At 40.2% G+C, this 21,630-nt stretch overlaps 1 protein-coding gene across 4 annotated transcripts in view; it reads right to left on the bottom strand.

Moving 5' to 3' along the window:
* Positions 1 to 21,630, bottom strand: part of LOC121282515 (plasma membrane calcium-transporting ATPase 1-like) — a 270,618-nt gene that overhangs the window by 97,054 nt on the left and 151,934 nt on the right. For all 4 annotated transcript variants that reach the window (XM_041196229.1, XM_041196230.1, XM_041196228.1 and 1 more), the window contains exons 3-6: positions 10,839 to 11,036; positions 9,632 to 9,886; positions 7,163 to 7,288; positions 4,315 to 4,440 (exon numbers count right to left, since the gene is read on the bottom strand). In XM_041196229.1, the coding sequence (XP_041052163.1) occupies positions 4,315 to 4,440; positions 7,163 to 7,288; positions 9,632 to 9,886; positions 10,839 to 11,036 (705 nt within the window). The remainder of the gene's footprint in view (positions 1 to 4,314; positions 4,441 to 7,162; positions 7,289 to 9,631; positions 9,887 to 10,838; positions 11,037 to 21,630) is intronic.

The raw sequence follows: 21,630 nt of genomic DNA, 5'->3' as shown, positions 1-21,630 counted from the left end.
CTTTTCGATCAGGTCATTTTCACCTTCCTTCAAGCTGCCAGGTTTATCAAGAGCTCGGAAACCTAGCTCATAGATATTAGATTTAAACCATAGGTAAAATTTGAATCATGCAGCCTCAATAAAAAGCATTTAAATTAAGGACCCCTCTGGTGAGGGGTTTAATTGCCTGCACCCCCATTCACAAAGCCCCCCACGTTAAAACCAGGTGTGGCCGCTTTGGTGTTGGGGTTCCCCACTGTTGAATTTCTAACCCCTTTAGCTAGGTTGTCAAGAGGAGGTATTTTCTAGCAATAAAGATGAATAATTTTAAGCAAAAAATATAAGTAATTTATGCTTCATGTAGTCTTACTTGAATTTTATTCGCTTGTCCACTTGTCATGGTGACTGGTGAAGAATCGCCAAGTCCCAGAACCAAGTAATATGTAACACAGGATCACCAAAAACGTTAGAAAAGGGTTAATTATGGTAGTTTTTTTTTTAAACAAAAGCAGTTGCGCCTTGAATTTAATGTGCTGGTGGAAAATGACTCATTTCCAATGGTATTTGGATATCAATGTTCTAAAGTGCACATTTTATAGTGATATATTTCATTGAACAGTGTAGGGTTTTCACTACACAATCCATCTGCAGAACCTAAGATATACAAGTCCCTAAATGGACTCCCACTGTTTTATTGTCAGTCTGTTACATGCTTCAAAATAAACTAAACTATAGCTCTAAATCATTTTTATGGAAGTCCAGTCTGTAGTCTATTTGCAGGTACAATGACTGGCAGTGAAACTCCCTCACATCAAAGACCAAAATTTTTCCTAACCCCTCTGAGTTCAGAAAGTCCTCAGGTGAAAAGAAATCACAGGCTCTCCAATAGGCGCGCAAGTGAAAAAAATGCTAGTCCCAAAAGCTCTTGTGGAATTTCAAATCTTAAGTCTTGTTTTGCAATCAGACCCCAACCCAAATTAGGGTTACAGTTTGAGAATATGGTCATATTCAAGAGAGGACAATATTCCAGCAAAAGAAGCTGGTCAACACAAATGCTCTTTACATAATAAAAAAGAAATGGAAAGTTAAATGTTTGGTATATCATACAAAGGAACCTCCTTTCGAAGAAACAACTGTAAAGATAACACTGAATGAACTTTTTATGATTTTACAGCATATTAAACAGAAGAAACTTCACCTAACTTTAACCATTTCACAAGTCAGCTACAAAACTTTTATAATAATGAACAAATTATTTTGAAAAGTGGGAGCAATACATGCGAGATGGCTAAAGCCCAATTATCTTCTCATCATATACAGGGCTTGAGAAAGCCTTTTACAGAAGATAACAGCAGCAGTCTGAAGCACATGGAAAGAATGGTGAAGCATTTGCAAAACCATTTTTACAACAAGGCCCTTAAATGGGTGAATGTACTTCTCTGATTACGGTATATTACAGGTCCATATATGTTTCAAAGTGCATAGCTGTTACGAACAGTATCTGTTCAGATGGGCTTACCTAGGCAGTCGTTTAACTCAAGTATGAACGTTTCTAAGGCAAGTGAAAATGTTCAGCCTTGTAGAAGATTCTATTATATGTGCATAGTCTCCATAGATTGTCTTGATTGTTTTAATAAAATTTAACCAACCAGAAATTCATGGCCAATTTGAGGAGTACTACTCTTACTTTCTCAGTTTGAGGGTCAGGACATTGAAGAATAACCATTTTGTAAAAATCAGCTTATATAGGCCAACCACAAAGATACTTGCTTTAAATAATAATTATTTTTAAAAAGCACATTTGTAAATGTTTATTTCAAATTAAAAAGCATTTCTACAAGTTCCATCATGCCCAATCTATTCCTTTTGGGATTGGTATATTGGGCATGTTTTACAAATGATAGGAGATACGATCTCGCATTGACTTTTTACAGCATTTACAATACTTCTTGCCATTTTTATTTTAAAGAGAGGACAGTGTATTTAGACAAACTGATTCCCCCCCAAGCAATCAACCCTTTAAGATCTACAGTGGTAATTCTAAAAGGGAGGAGGAGGATGTTTGGTGCATTATTATTGGTACAATCACTGCATATCAAATAGCCTACTGAGAATAATAGCAGAGAGATGGAGGAAATAAGAAGTTATGAACCATTGCATAAACCATTTTAAAGTTGGGTTAATTATGAATAAAATGTGTAAATTAAAAAAAAATCAAGGAGAGAAATATTAAACAGTGCAACATGTGTCAGTACCAAGGTTATTCCATCTAACACTACATAGTTTCAATTAGAAATCTAAAGGTCTTTTTTGGTGGGTGGGGTGGGAGGGAATATCAGGCGGCAGTGGGTAGAAAAACAGCAGTAGAAAAGAAGATCCAGATATTCATTGCTGGACAGCCTACCAGACATTTTGATTGCAGTCATGAATTCAAAAAGATTCAGTAATTAATGACCAGGTACCAATCTACAAATATTTGCATTGTTATTGCGCATGAACTCTAAATGTGCAATTAAGTTTATTCTTCAATAGCCGTTACGCAGGTTTTCAGGGAGTTAAAAAATGCCTGCCACTTTGTCAATTAAAAATAAAATGTGATACTTAAAGGCCACAATAAAAATCCAAGCCAAGTTTTATACAGCACAATGTCATCAGTCTGTATCCCAACAGGCTTTGGTTACAATTGATCGTTACCAAAAACAAATACTTATCCATTGTCATGTAAAAGGATATTGCATGGGATAATAAGATGACGTTAGAATAGGTAAATTTGCTGGGAAGATCTGCTTGGTAGCCTGCTACGCAAATAAAATTTTCAGGTGTAGCTCAGAACATTAGTTAATCCCAAAAGTTTAGGAGTCAACTCCTTGGCAAAGGTGACGAGACATTTATAATGCGGGATCTAATGATATAACGGCTCAAATCAAACTACTTATGTAGTTAAACACTTAAACCCTAATTTAAAACTGTAAATTACAGAAAAGGTAGCACATTTAGAACCTCTGCCAATAAACATCAATTTGCTTAAGACAAAACATTTAGGAACCACAGTTAATGCAATTAACTTAAAGACGGACATGGTAGCATAGCGGCTGTTACTGGACTAATAATCCTGAGGCCTGGACTAAACATCCAGAGGACAAAAATTAAAAAATCACAGTTTGAGAATTTGAAGTCAGTTTAATTTAAAATAAAATGTGGTACCAATATATAAAAAAACTGGAATGAAAACTCAACTAGTTCACTGATGTCCTTACCCACCCTGGCCTATAAGCTAACTCCAATTCCACTCTAATGCCCTTGACTCTTACTTGCCTTATGACATGCCCCAGAAAGGCACTTAGTCATATCAATGCAGCAATTCAAGGTAGCCCACCACCACCTTCTGGGCAACTGGGGATGGGCAATAAACACCAGTCTTGCCAGCTTTCATTCAGTGAATGAAAAAAAAAGATAAAATTCAGCAGAGGCTAAACCTGATCAGCAATAATGTCATAAATTGGAAATAAAACACATTAGAGCTCTTTATTTGTCCATCAAAACAAAAATTTTGGGGAAAATTTCTATTCCTTAGTTGGTAATGCAAATGCAAAATTAGTTGTGACACTATGAATATAGTTTAATTCCATTTCTCACAACAAGAAATCCTGACTATTGTTGCTTGTGATCTTGAATTAGGTCCACACAGACAACGAATGAAGCCTTTTGAAATACAGTGCACTTTTCTCAGCAACATTATTTATAAGACAATCACTCACATACATTAGTGCCCTAAGGCATCTCCTTATCCCTTTAACATTTACGCAATGGCAAGGTTAAACTTAATTTAAAGCCAAGAGAGTAAGATTGTGGCTGTGTTTTGATTACATAGTCAACAAATTAAAGATAAAAAAATTCAACTGGATTTGCATTCATCACATAGTCTGTCCTTGCACAAAGAAATCTGGATCACCACTGCAGTTTTAAAACTGAAAGTAACTAAAAACGGAGGACAATAATGAACTGGGAAATGTGAATACTGTTTCTTAAACAAATGCTTTTGATTACCATGGTAGAGTCCAGGATGACGGAATACTTACCAATCACATCATTGTTGCACCATAGAACTGTAAAGTGCAACAGGAAGCTACAGCGCTCACAGAGTGCCTGGTCAGAGCTTGCAATTTGGTGCCCCTATGAATTCAAATATTTACAAATTCTACACTTGAGGCCCAACACTTGGACTGATACACTGCTAGGCAACTGGAATGTGTATTCTTAAATCAACCAGGGTGAAAAGCAAAGGTAAATAGTCAGTCATTTCTAACTTTGAGAGGCAGGAAGCAGCCTACTTACCCTTCTTGTTTTTCTTCTCTTCTTCATCACTACCTGCTCCTAATAATGTGAAAATGATACCAGTCTGGGAGTTCAATCCTACTGCTGTTACAAGGATCCGGCCGGAGCCTTCCATTACATGGGTGCCTAAAAGAAATAGGTAGGTAAAAGGTTACACCATCCATTTAAGATAACTGAAGTTAGTTGACCCAGTAATAAGACTGGATCTTATTAATTTAGACTAGGTACTAAATTAGTAGGACTGTGTTTGAGACATAAAACATTGACATTTGGACTTCATTTTCCCTCTTGGGCAGGTTTACTACTGTTAACTAGGCAGCGGAACAGGAATGAAAGAAATGCCAGACCCTCGCCAAATGGCTGAAGCAAGAATCCTTGTGCAGTCAGTCACCTAGGAACTAAGACAATGGACCCATGACCCCAGGTTGGATGTTAAAGTTCTCTTCTTCCAGAGGACATGGAAATAGGTCAGTATAAGCCAAGGGGAAGGAAGGGGAAAGGAGTAGAGAGAGATCCCAATAATATCATTCAAATTAAGTCAAGGTCACAGCAATTTTTGAAAACTCATACACTTTTACTGGTTAATTAACTTTTGATAGTATTGAAAATATTTAGAATCATTGAATGAAGGGTTTTTTTCATGTGATATGAAATATTATTAAAGTGCAATTTCTCATCAGTGTCAAGTTAGCCAATCTCAACTAGGTCTGTGATGGGATGTGATAATTGGCTATAACATCTCTGTGCTAGGCAAATGATGAGAGTGGGGTGGGGAATGGGGTAAGGATTACAAAAAAAATCCATGTTCCCTGCTTCTGACCACTATGGAGTCACCTCTGTCAGATTGTACATGGCATGTTGATGAAGAACAAGAGAAGTGATAGGCCCAATGGTCAAACAAGTTGGTAGCACTTAACCTAGGCTCAGAGATGAGGAATGGTCACTATGGTGAGTTACATAAGGACTGCCAGAACTCCTGGAAAAGTACCCTATCATAAATCATTTCCCTCAGGAAAGGATAGATAACAAGAGATAAATAGCAATAAACTGTAGGCTACTAATGAGCCTGGGAGACACAAACTGAAGTGATGCTGGTGGAGCTCAATTTAATCTAACAAATAGTGAAAGGAGGGGGGCTGAATATTATAGGAGTGGTGGGGGTGGAGAGGGGAGTGAATGCAGATAGCTTGCTCCCCCCTTCTCTGCCCTGCAGAAACAAAATCTGTGAGCAGACAACCCACTCCACATCAGCTCACCTCGCAGCCATAATGCGTTGCGGGCAGGCCAAACAGGGTCAACATGGGACTTCCTCCTCAGTGAGGGGCAGAGGTCCTGCCCTCTGGAGTTGCTGGTCAATCCGACTGGCCAGCAGCGCCATCAGTCCCAGCAGTGCCAAGAGCGTATCAGTGGGCACTGCCGGGACTGCAATAAGGAAGCAGAAGGCAGCCCAATTGATTCTCGGAAACAGGCGAGTCCAGGGTCATAGGCAGGTTAGGGAGGGGTGGAGGATTTAAGGTAGCAGAGATTTCTATTTTTGGGTCCCCCCCCCCCACAAATCGACAAAGGGCAGCCCCCAAAGACAGAAGCCCCCCTTCCTTCCTATCCTTTCAGGAATTTAAAAAAAAAATCAGGCTGCCCACTCCTACCTGCCTGCCCACGCTAACCGTTCTGTGGCGTTGGCAGCCTATAATTGGGGTCAATTGGCTTGGTAACAAGTCTAATTGACCCTTGATTATCTATTTAAATATGGCGAGTGGGCTGTTGGTTTTGGTACCTGCCCACCACCCCAACATCCCCGTATTATGGAAGGTGGCAGGACTGGCACCTGTACTATTTTACATTTCTTCCCCCTCCACCACCCAAAATTACCCCCGTCCGCTGAAAACACACCTGGCAGGGACATGCAAAATGCAGCCTGAAATGTAAACCAGCCTGCAGAGATGCAAAACCTACCACAAAGAAAGAAAACAAAGCAATCCTTTATTCTAATAAAAGTCTAAGTTGAACTTGTCTAAGTTCAACAACTGGAGTGAAGGAAATGAATATATTAGACACACACTACATTCGTTTTAAGTTGCATCTGTTAGGAACTGAGTTAAGAAACAAGCTAAAAGGATCTGGAATGTGTGTATCTGGTGGGGGGAACAAACAAAACAAAATTGGATGAAAAAGAAACACGTGGGGAAATTTTTAACCTCTCCCTGATTTGTGGAGCAGCTCCATTTCCCATTCCATTTTACAGTGACTCCCCATTTTAATGGTGGAGGAAGATCCTCATTAATAAAATGCAATTTGCGGTCAAACTGGGGGGAGATCCTTTGATATTTTAACCCTCTGAGTGAGTTTTCTGCTCTGGATGCCTCGCCAGGTAGAGCACTCATGAGGCCAGCAAAGCTCTCTAATACAAGTTTCTTTTAAATAGAACAAAAATGCTTACTGGAGGCAGGAGCATGCCTCCAAGCCCCACAAGTCAAGTCCAGGTCTCTACTAGACTAGGCTCCCACCCCACCAGCCATGGTACCATCTCAACACCCCCATCCCAAGAACACAAGTTTTATTGGCAGTCTTCTCTTGATACTGGAGATCTTATTTCTCCTCTTCTCCTGCCCACTCAGTGGGCAAGCAACTAACCTGTGGCATCCAAAGTAAAAAATCTGCTGGGACTCCCACTCCTGTGGCTGATTACCATCCATTCCCACTATCTTCTCACCAGGAGATAAGATTAGTACCGGGGGCCCAAAACAGCCCAACAACTACTTGAGTCTCAAGAGGAGCCACTATCCTCATAATCTGTGCTTTGATTATCCTTAAAATGAAGTTTGTGAACACAACAGTTGCTGGAGCTTACCAGAGAGTAGCATGGGGTCCTTCTCCATTGATTTCTTCACATGATCTGACTCTCCTGTCAAAGAACTTTCATCTATTTTTAAGTCATTGCCTTGGATGAGAATACCATCAGCTGGCAGAAGGTCACCTGCGGAGGCACAAGTATTAAGTTTACATCCTTGCAAAAGTAAAGTATCGCAGATGCTGGAAATATGAAGTAAAAGCAAAAAATGCTGGAAATGCTCAGCAGGTCAGGCAGCATTTAGAGAGAAACAGAGTTAATGTTTCAGTCTTGGCCTGAAAAGTCAACCCTGTTTCTCTCCACAGATGCTGCCTGATTTGCTGAGAACTTCCAGAGGTTTATATACTTGTCTGCTGACCACTGCTGGTATAGAAATGAATCTAGAGCAGAACAATGTTCATCCCTGTATATCCCACTAACAGGATTGGCCCAAAGTTTTAGCCCCTGTTCAATATAATCCTTCCTTCTATTCGAAAATAAACAGACACAAGTAGAGGTTATTTTAACATTTAGTTAGTGTATAACAGGTGCCAGAAGATTGGCCACGTGTTATACACTCTAATCAATTATCCCTTTCATTGACCAATAACACAAATCAGGTATGTACAGTACTCGGCCAATCAAATACCACTTGTTGGAAACTGTTGCCAAAATGTAAAAAGACTCCTGATCTTTTACAGCACTTAACTTTGAAGCCTCAACTGGCTTGAAGTTCTCTTGCACAAAAATATTTCAGTGATTTACCTTCACTCCCTAACTACAAATCTGCTCAATCGAATCAAAGGCACAAGCCCATTAAAATTTAGAAGAAAGTACTGTGGCTTCAGTCAGATAGGCACCAAACAGAATATAAATCCTCACATTTCTTGACTTTGGGAAGGGGAGATTGGTATTAAAACTGAAACATATACAAAAATGAATTTGGTTCCTCACAAACAGAACCCTCCATCCATTCTACGTTCAGTTTGACTGACCTAGTTCCAGATTTTACTGGCCAAAGGACGGATCAAGAAATGTCCTTTGGCAAAGCAGGACTTCCTTAGAACTTAACCAGCTCTGCTCAACAATGGTTTAGTAGATGGGTGTGGCCATTCATTCAGCATTAGGAGTAATGGACTCACTGATGATATTTCTGGTGATGCACAAGATTAACTCTCTGTAGCAGGAGTTCGAGGGAGTGAAGATCAAGCAGCTCAGTGCTCATGAGGAATGAACCATCCGTAGGATCTAACAATATTTTTTTTGCTGCTAAAGGTTGGAACGGCAATTATGCAAGTTGATCAGGGAGGTGAGTTATACACCAACAGCTTCTTTATACAGTTGCAATTTTAAAAATGTTATTTGCCAAGAAATTTATCAACCCACTTATCCTTTGCCTAGCATTAACAACTTACTTGCTTTTTTTCAGCTCAGTAGCCTTGTCAGTATATATCTCACTGCAGGGATTCCAAACAAGCCAATGCTTCTGTGGAGGGAGTCCCAAATGCAAGAAGCCGAACAGCAGCCTAATGGTGAACTGACATCTCCCCCCTTTAGTTTCCAATATTTCTGTGTCAGCGCCATTACTTGCACAAGTCACATCAACCCACTTGCTCGACAGAACTTACCTTTCAGTCATTTTATACAGAACACATGTTTACTCGGGTATCAAGGACACAGAGGCCTGGATTGCACTCAGGTGAATGGCTTGGATGAGTGCAGCTCCCACAACACTGAAGAAACTGGACACCGTCCTGGACAAAGCAGCCCGTTTGTTTGGCACCCCACCCACAAACATTCACTCCTCCACCACCGATGCACAGTAGCAGCAGTGTGTACCATCTACAAGATGCACTGCAGGAACTCACCAAGGCTCCTTAGACAGCACCTTCCAAACCCACGACCACTACCACCTAAAAGGACAAGGGCAGATGGGAACACCACCACCTGGAAGTTCGCCTCCAAGTCCTTAACCATCCTGAGTTGGAAAAATATCACCGTTCCTTCACTGTTGCTGGGTCAAAATCCTGGAACTCCCTTCCCTAACAGCACTGTGGGTGTACCCACACCACAAGGACTGTAGCGGTTCAAGAAAGCAGCTCACCACCACCTTCTCAGGGGCAACTAGGGATGGGCAATAAATGCTGGCCCAGCCGTGACGACCACATCCCGTGAATGAATAAAAATAAATAATTAAATTTAGGAACTATTAATAATCAAAGAGGAATTGGGTTAATGTAAAAAGGAAATTTATACAAGACGTAAGTACCCACATGCCCAAAAGCCAAGAGAAAACTTCATGATACCTCAATAGAATAAGAAAGAATAAGAAAGGTTCATTCTGCAGCACATTTAATTTCAAGGATTGAAACTCCAACCCAGCAAAATCAAGAACCACGCTGTGAGGACTCCTGGAAATGCAACATCACAATGTTGTGGGTGTGTAACAAGCTGTAATGTTTCAGTGCCTCTCCTCAGTTTACTACTCACCATATTTAATCTGAGCAATGTCTCCCACTACAATTTCTGCTACCGGAATCTGGATGACCTGACCCTTGCGGATCACCGTGAACTTCTGCTCCTGTTCAATGCGGCTTTGCAGTCCGCGGAACTGCTTCTCTTTACTCCAGTCATTGAACGCCGTCACCAACACCACACAAATAACAGAGAGGAGAATAGCTGCACCTTCAATCCAGCCAGCCTCTGCCTCCCCTTCCTCCTCTCCACCTGTAGCTTCCCCACATACTGCAAGAAAGGTGACATAATTACAGATGAAAAGACCAGGCTGAATGCAGTAGCTTACAATTAAGATCCATCAGCACTTTGTGCGTAATAGTTAGAAAAAGAAAATATATTTTGGCCTTTCACCTGGTGTTAGTCTCACACTTTTCTAACTGTAAAAAATGTATAACCTTCAAATTTTTTATTCTGCATCAAAACATCTGGTCCCTAAATAAATGAGTGACCATCAACTTAGGGCCAAGCTACGTTAAACAAGGAGCTGGCAGAAACTAGATCAGCTCAAAACAATTTGGTGCATAACTCATCATTGGTCTACTAATTTTAGATTAGAACTTTTTCTGCATTAACTAATTTTTCCAAGGTCCTCTAGAACCTGTAAAACATTTAAAAGATGAAGGAAAACCCAAAAGGACGTATTTCCAATATTAATTATACCTGCTTCTTAATGTTAAAGAGAAAACTTATGCAACTTTGGAGCTAGGTTCAATTTAAATCAAGTAATTTTCCTCCTTGCGCAGGCCAACTCTTACATCGAGTTGCTCTGCTGAGCACATATCCCAGAGTGGCTAAATTAATTTACATTGCTAGGACTGGATGCCAAAACAGATGCCTGGATACAGAAAAAGGTAGCATCTTTCCCAGGAAAACACCGATCCTCACCCCAGCATCCTTAAAATATAAATTGATGTATTTGCACCCCTTCACTACTCTTATGTATCTAATATCTCCTACATTGCATTATTACTTGGGGTCTGAGAGCAAATAGTTGTACACTTCCTGGCTACCATCAACACAGGTGTGAAAAATTAGAAAGATGTTATGCAATAAAAACCCTTTTCATTCCAGATTATGAAGCTATGTATTTGCACATTAATTCTTGTAATTAAATATTTTTCCAGCTTTTAGGTATTGTTTCAGGTACCATCCTTTAATAAGAGATGTCTTGAATACTTACATTCGCTGTCCCCTCCAGGAGGACGGTAAAAGGAAAGGCCCAAAGATATAATGGCTGCAATTTCTAGTATAATTAAAGTTACATCTTGTAGCGCTTCCCATACTAACTGCAGAAATGTTTTTGCCTTTTTGGGTGGTATAAAGTTCTGACCAAACACTAGTTTTCGTTTATCGAGATCAGCCGGGTTGCCAGACAAACCTGAGAAAGAGAGAGGAAATAGCTATTACTAAAAAAAAGTATATGATCCCAGTGCAGTGAGTTTCAAGCAGTCAAGTTCTAAATGCACAATCAGACCAGTACCAGTAATACCTCTTGTTCATTTTATTAAAGAGGTGCCAATGGTTCAGATTTCATGGTTAGATGCACACATTTTCCCTCTGGACTGTGGTTTTCACCTGAGCCAAAACATTTTCCCCTCTTAAATCATTGATATGATGAAGCTGGCAATGAATGTTTTTGAAGATTAAGTGTATTTCCACAATAATCAGATGCACTGTTGCTAGGTAATGCAGTATTTTAGAACATATGGGCTTGTGGAGGGGTGAAATATGGGCTTACTCCTTCAGCTTTCCACACAGCAAGTTTTAGACCAGAACATCGTCATTAAGGGACAGAATGGGAGCCAATTTAATTCACTCCCTGGGGTGAAAGGAAGTCACTGAAGCCAATTCTTGCAAATCTCCTGAAACCAACTACTTAATTTAAACCAGTCATGGGTTTGTGAGGAAGTTTCTTCTGTTAGCACTCTTAAGTCACTATCTACCTTGTAAATGCTCTAACTTATTCTAGTTAGAGAGTATAGGCCATTCAGCACATCAATCCTTGTTCTCCATTCAATATCATTGACCTGCCTTTGATCCCTATCCCTTGACCTGTCGATCTCAGTCTTGAAAATTTCAATTGACCAAGCTTCCAGTGAGGGAACGGAGTTCCAGATTTCCCATCAGCATCTGTGTGAAAGTGCTTCGCGATTTCACCCCTGAATGGCTCTAATTTTAAGATTCAACCTCCTTGTACTGGTTTCACTTTCCCAAGTGAAAAAAGTTTCTTTGTACCTTTTCTCATTTGGAACAAATCAATTAGTTCGCTCTTCCACCATTTCTCCTTAAGGGAATACAAGCGAACTTTATGCAACCTGTCCTCAATTTAACCCTTTTAAATCCTGGCATTATTCTGGTGAATCTGCATATGCCTTTTTTGTGTTTTTTTCCCCAATTATACTCTCCAGATTCTCACGGAACTGATGCAACAAAATGCAAAGGAGTCTCACAAGAAGAAATTCGGTATTTAGCTTTGCTGTTTGTGTGCAGCTTCTACAAGATGCAAAGACAAGTAACATTTTTTTTAAATCTCCCAAATCCTCTCAATAATACATATTTGCATATGAAACTATCCATACATTGCGATATGTATTCTGGAATGATTTTAGAAGTTTCATCTGGTGTTAATACTCGATCAAGCAGAGTGGTTTATGACTATGTAGTACCTACAATGCTGCAGTAATTGACTTCAGTTTGGGAGGAAAAAGAAATTGAAAAAAAGTGGGAAGATTAAAGCAGAGTTTTGTTCCTTGATATTGTTACTAGTAGTTCCATTCTGCCCCTTTATCCTGAAAATAGACATTTACTGCACAAATTCAGAAAATGCCTATTATCTTCTCTGACTGTTCCCAGAAAAAAACTATTGTATTCCAAAATGATAGAAAATTCACCTTGCTCGATGGTGTTTTCTCCTTCTTTTCATTTCACAAGTCTCTATAGTATACAGGTCTTAAACTGCAGACGGAAATGGCTTTTATATGCCATCAGTAGCAGGTTAGTGTCACCAGCTCCTGACATACGAGTTTTATGGCATTGTGGCAAACTCAAATAAGTTTCACATTAACATTTTGACACCGTTAAACACCAAAAATCGTTTTGTTTATCCAGTAAACAGATCATATTAAGACAACTTTCCAGAATCTACAGCTGCCATGTTTAAGGGTGCAGGCGTATTGGTGATAAGTAAACAGAAACCAATGCAACAAATTCTCACTGGACAAGGACAATCTAGTCAATAACTCGAAAGGAAACGAATGGAAATCTTGCCCATCACTGGAATAATCTACCTGAGGCAGTGGAGAGAAAAGTAACATCATTTGTTTGGTTGAAGATACTTACCATTTTTTGATTAAGTGTTGTCCTGAAGATTATACTGTCACACAAGCTCACTTCCCTCTCCAGAAGACAGTGCAATTTAATATCTAATTTCTATCTTGCAAAAATGATCATAGCAATACACAGCCCCAGTAAAATTTTTAGCTGTGCATTCGTTCCAGGATTCAATACTGTATTTTACAATTCAAAAATGCTAGAGCATGAGAAATAAAAACAATTTTTTTTTTATATATCGGTTTCATTGCAAACCTTAGGGCATAAAGCATGTGCACATGGAGGATAGGTTGGAAGAATTAAGAGCAGCTCCAAGTTCAACAATGCTACAGACTGGGAACATTTTAGGCTGATATGAAGGAACAATGTGAGGAAAAAGAGTAGGAATGTAATTCAGCCCATCTAGTCTCTCAAATGTTTAAAAACAAACTCAGAGCCCACACAGGCCATGTTTGCTTGCTTCCTGCCATGGCAAGGAACCTACAATGCCACCCCCACTCCCTGTGCTGAAAACAGGCAAGCAATCTGTCTGTTCATTTCCATTGCAGCCAAAGCATCTGAACACCTAAACACGATATAAAGTTTATATGGTACAGTGCAAAGACATGCTGTATTGTAAACAGTATATTGTAGCGATAATCTAATTGAAAATAAATTCCACATAGACATAGTTATTGGTAGAAAAAATGTACAGTGAAGATCTCTTTTAAAAAAAAAGAGACTCCTTCCATTTGAACCCAATCGACAGCCAGTTCGGATTATGCAGAAATTACTTACCCAAGTTCAAGTTTTTGGAAGAAGCCAATTTAGTCATACGCTTTTTTAAAAAACTGACATTTTTTTTTGTTCCAAAAAAATATACTTTATTTATAAAATTTATAGAAGGTACATTACATGACCATTCGAAGTTTTAACATGATGTAAGGTGCAAACCAAATCAGTTTGATATTCACTACATTCACAATTACAGTTAACTAGACATAAGGTGCTTTTATATTGTGCTCACACTCATGCCAGCTCCTGATGTCCATTATGTACGGCTTGGTGTCTCCTAGCAAGCTTACTTTTAGGTGGGGGCATACAAAACCAATATGGCAAGAGGCTGAAGCACTGTTATGAGGCTTGAGTAAAATTCAAAGCAGCGACTGCCGAGACCCGCAGATTTATCCTTCCACAATTTCACTAAGGTTCCCAATGAAGCTTATACGGTTCATCTCCTTCTCCTACAATAGCCAACAGATGAAACTGATTACTCACTCGAAAAATAAAAGCTAATGATGCAAATGGAAGCAAAGGCTCACCACAATGGCAGTGCCACCTTTCCAAACCCTAATATGGCTTTGTGCTGTGAACCAATTAAAAGGTGTAAAACCACCTTCCTCTGGTTACCTGGCAACACACAGAACCTACTCCAATGTGGAAAAGCACAGGAGTCATTCTCTACATAGACACAACGAACTGAAAATTGATCCAGTCACGTACACACTTTTAAATTTGGTCTCAGTCAAAATGGATACTACAACCACCTTTATTTGTATAGCGTCTTTAACATAATAAAATGTCCCAAGGCATTTTACAGGAGTATCATACACAAAAAATGACATTTATCAGGTTTCCACACCACTCTTGTGGTTTTTGCCGATGACTGCTTTATTTATCATTAAAAATGATTACTTTAGGAATGTAGGAACATGGAATCAGCCATTTAGCCTCTTGAGCCTGTACAATAATCAATGAGATTATGGCTGACTGGTGACCTAATTCCATACACCTGCCTTTGCCCCATATCGCTTAATGCCTTAGGTAAATGGAGCTCTATAAATCTCAGATTTAAGATTAAAACACTGACTTAAAATCAAATGCTGTTATGATCACGTGCGGTAGCGAGTTTAAAATGCTAATGAAAATACGCAAATAGTCAGCAGACAAGCAAACGTGCACCCATGTAACTGAGCTAGGCTACCCCTTTTAAAAAGTATCCAATTTCAATCATCTCCAGCAATTAGTCTGTAATGTTACTTTTCAATACCAGGTAAATATTGGGAGTTGGTATTATTGTCACAGGGCAAAACACCATGATTACTTTGCTACGCAGTTTAAATCAAACTGTGAACATTTCTACCCTGAACGGGAAAATGATTCTTTAAAATGATTCTCATGAAGGGAGAATTCATGCAAGCAAAATATATTTTTGGTACATATTTGATTAGGCTTTCGACTGATGTAAGATGCCCATACAGGTGCAGCAAGCAATTAAGGAAGGGAATTGGTGGGTCATAACTTCCTCAGAGTGGCAATCAGCATCAGATTGCCACTCCGTGGTCCAATCACTTACGCAAAATTTATTCCGTGCCTGTCTTGCCCGACCTTCTGACCCAGGCCAGGCAAGATCAAGGCAGCCCAGTTGTCCTCGAGGCCCAGCGTCGCAGTCCAGCAGGACTCGCAGAAGGATTGAAGAAGGACTCGCCTCTGTTTTAGGACACCAGCTGCCATAAACCAGGAAAGTTTGAAGGTCCCATTGAAATTGACAAGCCAGGGAGAAGTTTAAGTGTCTAAAGTAGGGGGATAGGATTTTGGGGGGTGGGGGGTGCGGTCAGACTTTGGGCAGGAAGGGGTGTGGAGAGAAAAACAAAGGGACATCGAGGGGGTGGGTGGGGGGAATTGAGTCTAGTCAGGAGGAATCCCAAGGGGAGTTGGGGCGGTGTGGGGGAATACTCTGTGGGAGGGGGTAGTTAGGGTGTGGGGAAAGATCTCTGGGGAGGGTCAGGGGTGGGAGGGGTAGTTAGAGTGTGAGGAATGATCTCTGGGGTGGATCAGGGGTGGGAAGGGTAGTTAGGGTGTGGGGAAAGATCTCTGGAGAGGGTCAAGGGTGGGAGGGGTAGTTAGGGTGTGGGGAAAGATCTCTGGGGAGGGTCAGGGGTGGGAGGGGTAGTTAGGGTGTGGGGAAAGATCTCTGGGGAGGGTCAGGGGTGGGAGGGGGAGGGAGGAGGGGCCAGTCTATGTCTTTATGCTAGTTACCCAGAAGTTAGGAGAGGTTCTAATTCTAATTTTTTCTGAATAACTATTTGTGTAATACAGCCAGAACCATCCAAAGTGTGCAATTTAAATAGCATTTTCGGATGGTTCCCAGAGCAGGGCAATTGCCCAGAGGAAGTTTGCACTTCTGGACAATTGGTCTGCAAACCCTGACCTTTGAAGTTCTGAGAGGGGTTCCCAGTGCATCTTTGCGCCCAAATCCGATGCTGGGGAGCTTGGAAGTTATGGCCCGGTGCATTGGCCTTCGTCGCAAGAGGATTCGAGTACAGGAGAAAAGGTGTCTTGCTGCAATTTTATAGAGCCTTGGTGAGACTGTACCTGGAGTATGGTGTAGAGTTTTGGTCTCCTTATCTAAAGATGGATATACTTGCTATGGAGGGAGTGCAACAAAGGTTAACCAGACCAATCCCTGGGATGGCGGAACTATCTTAACAGGAGAGACTGAGGAAACTGGGCCTGTATTCTCTGGAGTTTCGAAATGAGAGGTGAATTGCACAAAATTCTTACAGGACGTGACAGGGTAGATGTGGATTAGATGTTTCCCCTGGCTGGTGAGTCTAGAACCAGAGGGCACAGTCCATTTAGAACTGGGATGAGGAGGAATTTCTTCACTCAGTGATGAATCTTTAAAATTCTCTAACCCAAAGTGTTGTAGAACCTCAATCATTGAGCATGTTCAAGACAGAAATCGATAAGACTTTTGGATACTAATGACATCAAGGGATATGGGGATAGTGCAGGAAAATTGATGCTGAGGTAGGTAATCAGCCATGATCTAAGTGGCTGAGCAGGCTTGACGGGCTGAATGGCCTGCTCCTGCTGCTATGATCCATATTCCAGTACTGAATAATATTTTTAGCTCTGAGATATCCCTCCAAGAGACACATTACTTGATCTTGAAGGGCACAGTCTATTCTTGGGCATCACATACAGCAGTTGTGGTTAGCTGGGGGGAGAAAAGTATTTTAAAGAGCCTGAACCCCTATGAAACACAAATCCTAGATCACGTTAACCCATCATATCAAGGGGTAGTGACTGCTGTTTCAGTAGCTTGCAGTGTTTTTACTAAAAAAGCTCACGTTTTGGTACCAAGTACATAGGAACAGCTCCTATGTTCAAGGCTGCTCTGACATTCAATTACATGATACTACAACGCTATTTCCACCACTGCCCTCCCACCAAACTCCCACTTAGCTTCATATCCCTTGTCTTACAAAAATCTACTGATCTCCAGCAACCACAGCCATTCAGAAGAGAGAATTCCAGATTTCTAATATGGCGTGTGAAAAAATTACTTTGATTTGCTTCAGATTATGCCTTGTTCGTTCTTGATTTCTCCAAGAAGAAATATTTTTTCTGCATCTATCCTACCAATGCCCTTTTACATTTTAAACATTTCAAACTACTATAAGAGGGAATAATTTTATTCAAATTTATACAACCTCTTCTCAAATATTCTCTTATGGAATTAATTTAACAAGTTGCCTAGGATAAGGCCATGGCTGCACTTTGCAAAGGAGTACTTCAAAAGCATTGAAAAAATCATAGCATTCTGCTAAGCATTCTTAACACTTATCTCAATGGATGGCCACATGACTGGAAACTGTTTGGAAGATTGCCAATTAAACGTGAATATTGGTCACTCACCTATTATCTCATCCCCATCAAATATTCCTCAACATGCTGCTAATATTTTAAAGCTTGCCCAGAAGGAAGTGAAAGAAGAAAATAAGGTTTTAAAGGATAAAAATCATTATCAAATCATATGCCACAGACTGGCTCTATATTGTTATCAAAATCTAGTTTGTGACAGTAGCAATAAATTGTGGATGTACGAAATTTAGGATCAACAGATAGCAAAAGTGAAAAATCATCTCAGTAACAGCAAATTATAAAGTTCTACTTGCTGTCAGAGTTAAAACTCTGCCAAAGAATTTATACATATGATTGTGTTCTCTAATTACATTTGTCAGTAGAACTTCCTACTGGTTATTTTCTGATCAATACGGCATATTTCTTTTTTGCTTTAAGATTCCCTTTGCCCTCAAGACTTATTGGTATTGCACCTATCTGCAGTGCAATAAAAGCACCAAAAGACTTTAATTCTGCATAAAAAGACGTGAGGGGCTGGGCTATTTCACACTTATTGATATGCTAAGGCAGGTCATCCTGACCACAAAAGACATGTGATGCACAGATGAATGGGGTAGATTAATAACATGATCTTTACAAGCCTCACAACAAAGCCAGCAAATCATCAGCTACTGAATTCAGGCTCATTCCAAATTTCAGCTATAGTGAATAGGAAATCAACTGTTATAAATATAATATTTAAATAATAGCCAAGTCGCACCCCCTCCCCCCAAAAAATTGTCTTTAGTCCAGCTTTTATTTTCTAAATTGCTTACTTTGTAAACTGGCTCCATTTGGCAAGAGGTGTTTAATCCACTGAAATCCTATTTGAAAAATCAGCTGCCAAATCTTAACCATTAAATCAGTGAATTGACTCAATTTGTCTTTCAGGCCACAGCTGCAAGGTTTGAGCCTTTACTGCTCATTACCTGACATTTGCCAACAGTCCTCAGTTAGCCAATGGCAACACTCAGCATGGACTACTTTCAATTTTACAAAAAAAAACTTTCACAGCTAGCTTCAATATGCTGCAGTTACACAGTAGTCACTGGGGATTAATGAACCTATGCAGAGAATCATCTTACTCCCATTAGCAGTGTGTGCGTACAAAGAGGTAATGAAATTTGGGAGCGCACATAGGGTGTTCTTTGCGAAAGAGTTTAAAAATATCGTATTAGCACCATAGATAAGCAATTTGCTTTTCTACTCCCAGCCACATTCTTGTAAGGGCAGGCCAAAGTAAAACCCGAGGAGAATCTTAGATTGATGCAGGTGTATCCAGAGAGAAGACACTTATTTCTTTTACTATATCACACTGACAACTGCAACATGAGAGCAATTTTTTTTTTTAAAAAAGTGTCAAATTCAATTCCACCAGTTCATCATACACTGGTTCCAGCACAATATTAAAAATTTTATCCATCTACAGTTCCTCATCTCCTGCAACCTTCAAAATTCCATCCAAAGGGCACTGGAGAATTAAAGGTAAACCATATCTATCAATGAAAAGGAATTCAAATTTAAAGGAAGATGTCCAAGATGTCACAACAACTATCTCAGCCTCTGGCCTCCAGGAATAATAGCCAGGATTCCAGTAGGGTAGACTTTTGCTTGTTCCAATACTGACCCATTTTGCTGAGCCAGTATTCATTTGCAATGCAGTACGTGCTTTCTGTGAGTTTCTTGTTGGCAAGAGAGCCCCACTAGTGTGAGGGCACAAAATCCTGACCATACTTCAGTGGGGCATTAAAAAGAGGGGCAAAAGTATCTCAAAATTGACATAAAAGTTGAGACCGAGGTATTCAGTGGGCAAATGCCAGGCATGAATTGAAGAGGAAAAAATAGATAAAATAAAACTTCCTTTATTGAAGTGGTAGTAAAGACCCCCACTGCCACCTTTTGTATGATGGGCCCAGAACTGAGAGTAAATGAAGCGAAGGAGAGGGAAATCCACACCACCATTTGCATGTGGGAACACCTTGCAGATACTGCAGGGGTATGGGGGAGAAAATCATGAACAAACAGCAATGGGATGGTAGGCCTGGTTGCTAGAATCTTCACTTGTTCTCTGCCAAAAATCATCAAATTTTGCAGACAGGAATCCAGTGGGTCAGCACCCTGGGATTGCATAAAACAGCACTTGACTACAACCCCAATTAAGCAAAAAAGTGGGAGGCTTGAGATATTAACCCCATGGGCCGTGTTATAGCAGGGTCCCCGTGTAGAAATCGGCTAAGAACAAAGCATTCACATATTGCTAACAATGATGACAACTTTCTACCCAGCTCAAGGAATTTAGGGACCCACAGTTGGGCACCAATTACCTAAAATTCTGAAAGACTCCTATTTGGGTCACTGGTTAATTAAATTATTCAACCACATTAATTTCAAGCTTGCATTTAAACATGATTAATTCCAGGCAACTGGCAATAGTCATGATGAAATAAGTCAAGAGATGTGTAATAAATGCCTCTACAGTCTCACCTCCCGTACTTCGACAGTTCTCTCAAATGCAACCTTTTCTGTTTATACCTCCTGCGTAGCAATAGTTTCTCCTCTAGTCTTTAAAGCAATCGAGGCATGCTTCCATACATGAGGGATACTTCAGAAATATGTGTTGTTTTCATGCTTGGTGAATATAGAGAAATGCTCACTGCATTAGCTACATGCATTGGGATTTGGTACAGAATTGTGGAAAAATATTTCAATGGTCTGCATGCCAGAGTTCCCAGACCAAAAAAAAACATGGGTGGGGAAGGAAAAAGCAACAATCACTGCAAAGAACTATGCCTCCCCCCCTAAACCTCAGATGCTGGTATACTGTGTGTTGGTCCCTTTGAAGTACAACTTCCAGACCATAGGCAGAAAGCCGAGACAAGTATGGCGCTTTGTGACAGAAACTGCTCATTTACTACAAATTTAATCACACTTGCAAAGCTTGATGTTGTCCAACTCATAGAAGGGGACTTATGGAGATCATATGGCCCAATGGGTGTCTTAAACCATGTGCCCCAGGCCCACCTGGCCAACTAAGCTTCGGCAACAGAGATAAAAACAGAAAATACTGGAAAAACCCGGCAGGTCTGACAGCATCTGTGGAGAGAAGAACAAGAGTTAATGTAAAATCCTTATGACTCGTCCTCAAGTGCTCTCTCCACAGATACTGTCAGACCTGCTGAGTTTTTCCAGCATTTTCTGTTTTTCTTTCAGGCTTCCAGCATCCGCAGTATTTTGCTTTTACCTTTGGCAACAGAGCCCTATTTCCATGCGCATTTCCTACATTATGGCAGTGGCTGCGCTTCAAAAATCCTTCATTGGTTGTAAAGCACTTTGAGATGTCTGGGGGTCATTAACAGCACTACGTGAATGTGAACCTCTTTTCTTTTTTATTTCTTTATCGTTGATTGTTGTGGGCATGGTGATATGAATAGTGTATTATTGCCTTATTGGTGAATCAATTTTAATTTAGAGTACCAAGATCGTCTGATATCAGCAACTTGAAATATAATGGAAGTACTGATAGGAAATTCATATGTGGCCCGAGGCTTTATTAGGACGTGAGCAACACAGCCAATGCAGCATTTTTTTTTTAACCCATCCCCAGTTACCCTGGGGACATGAACAGTACTGAGACTGGTGTCACAGGTAGCACTTGTGGCAGATTTCCCTCCTTGAACTAACACAACGATCCAGCAGATTTCATTGTAATTTTCCGCCAGCCAACAAATATCCACATTTATTGAATTCAATTTCACAACTTGCCATTCTAGGATCTGAACTTTCAACCTCCAGGTTGCTATTCCAATCTCAAAACCACTAAGCTATCTTACCCTCACTCCACCCACAGAAAAAAACTGTCCACAAATTTGCAGCGTCATTGCCAAAGGCCGCAGAGATAGCTTAGAAACATAGAAAATTGGAGCAGGAGTAGGTCATTCGGCCCTTTGAGCCTGCTCTGCCATTCAATATGATCA

Source organism: Carcharodon carcharias, chromosome 9 (assembly GCF_017639515.1).
Source record: "Carcharodon carcharias isolate sCarCar2 chromosome 9, sCarCar2.pri, whole genome shotgun sequence".
Lineage (NCBI taxonomy): Eukaryota > Metazoa > Chordata > Chondrichthyes > Lamniformes > Lamnidae > Carcharodon > Carcharodon carcharias.
Note: the sequence above shows the minus strand (reverse complement) of the source record. Positions and strands in the feature narration are given on the sequence as shown.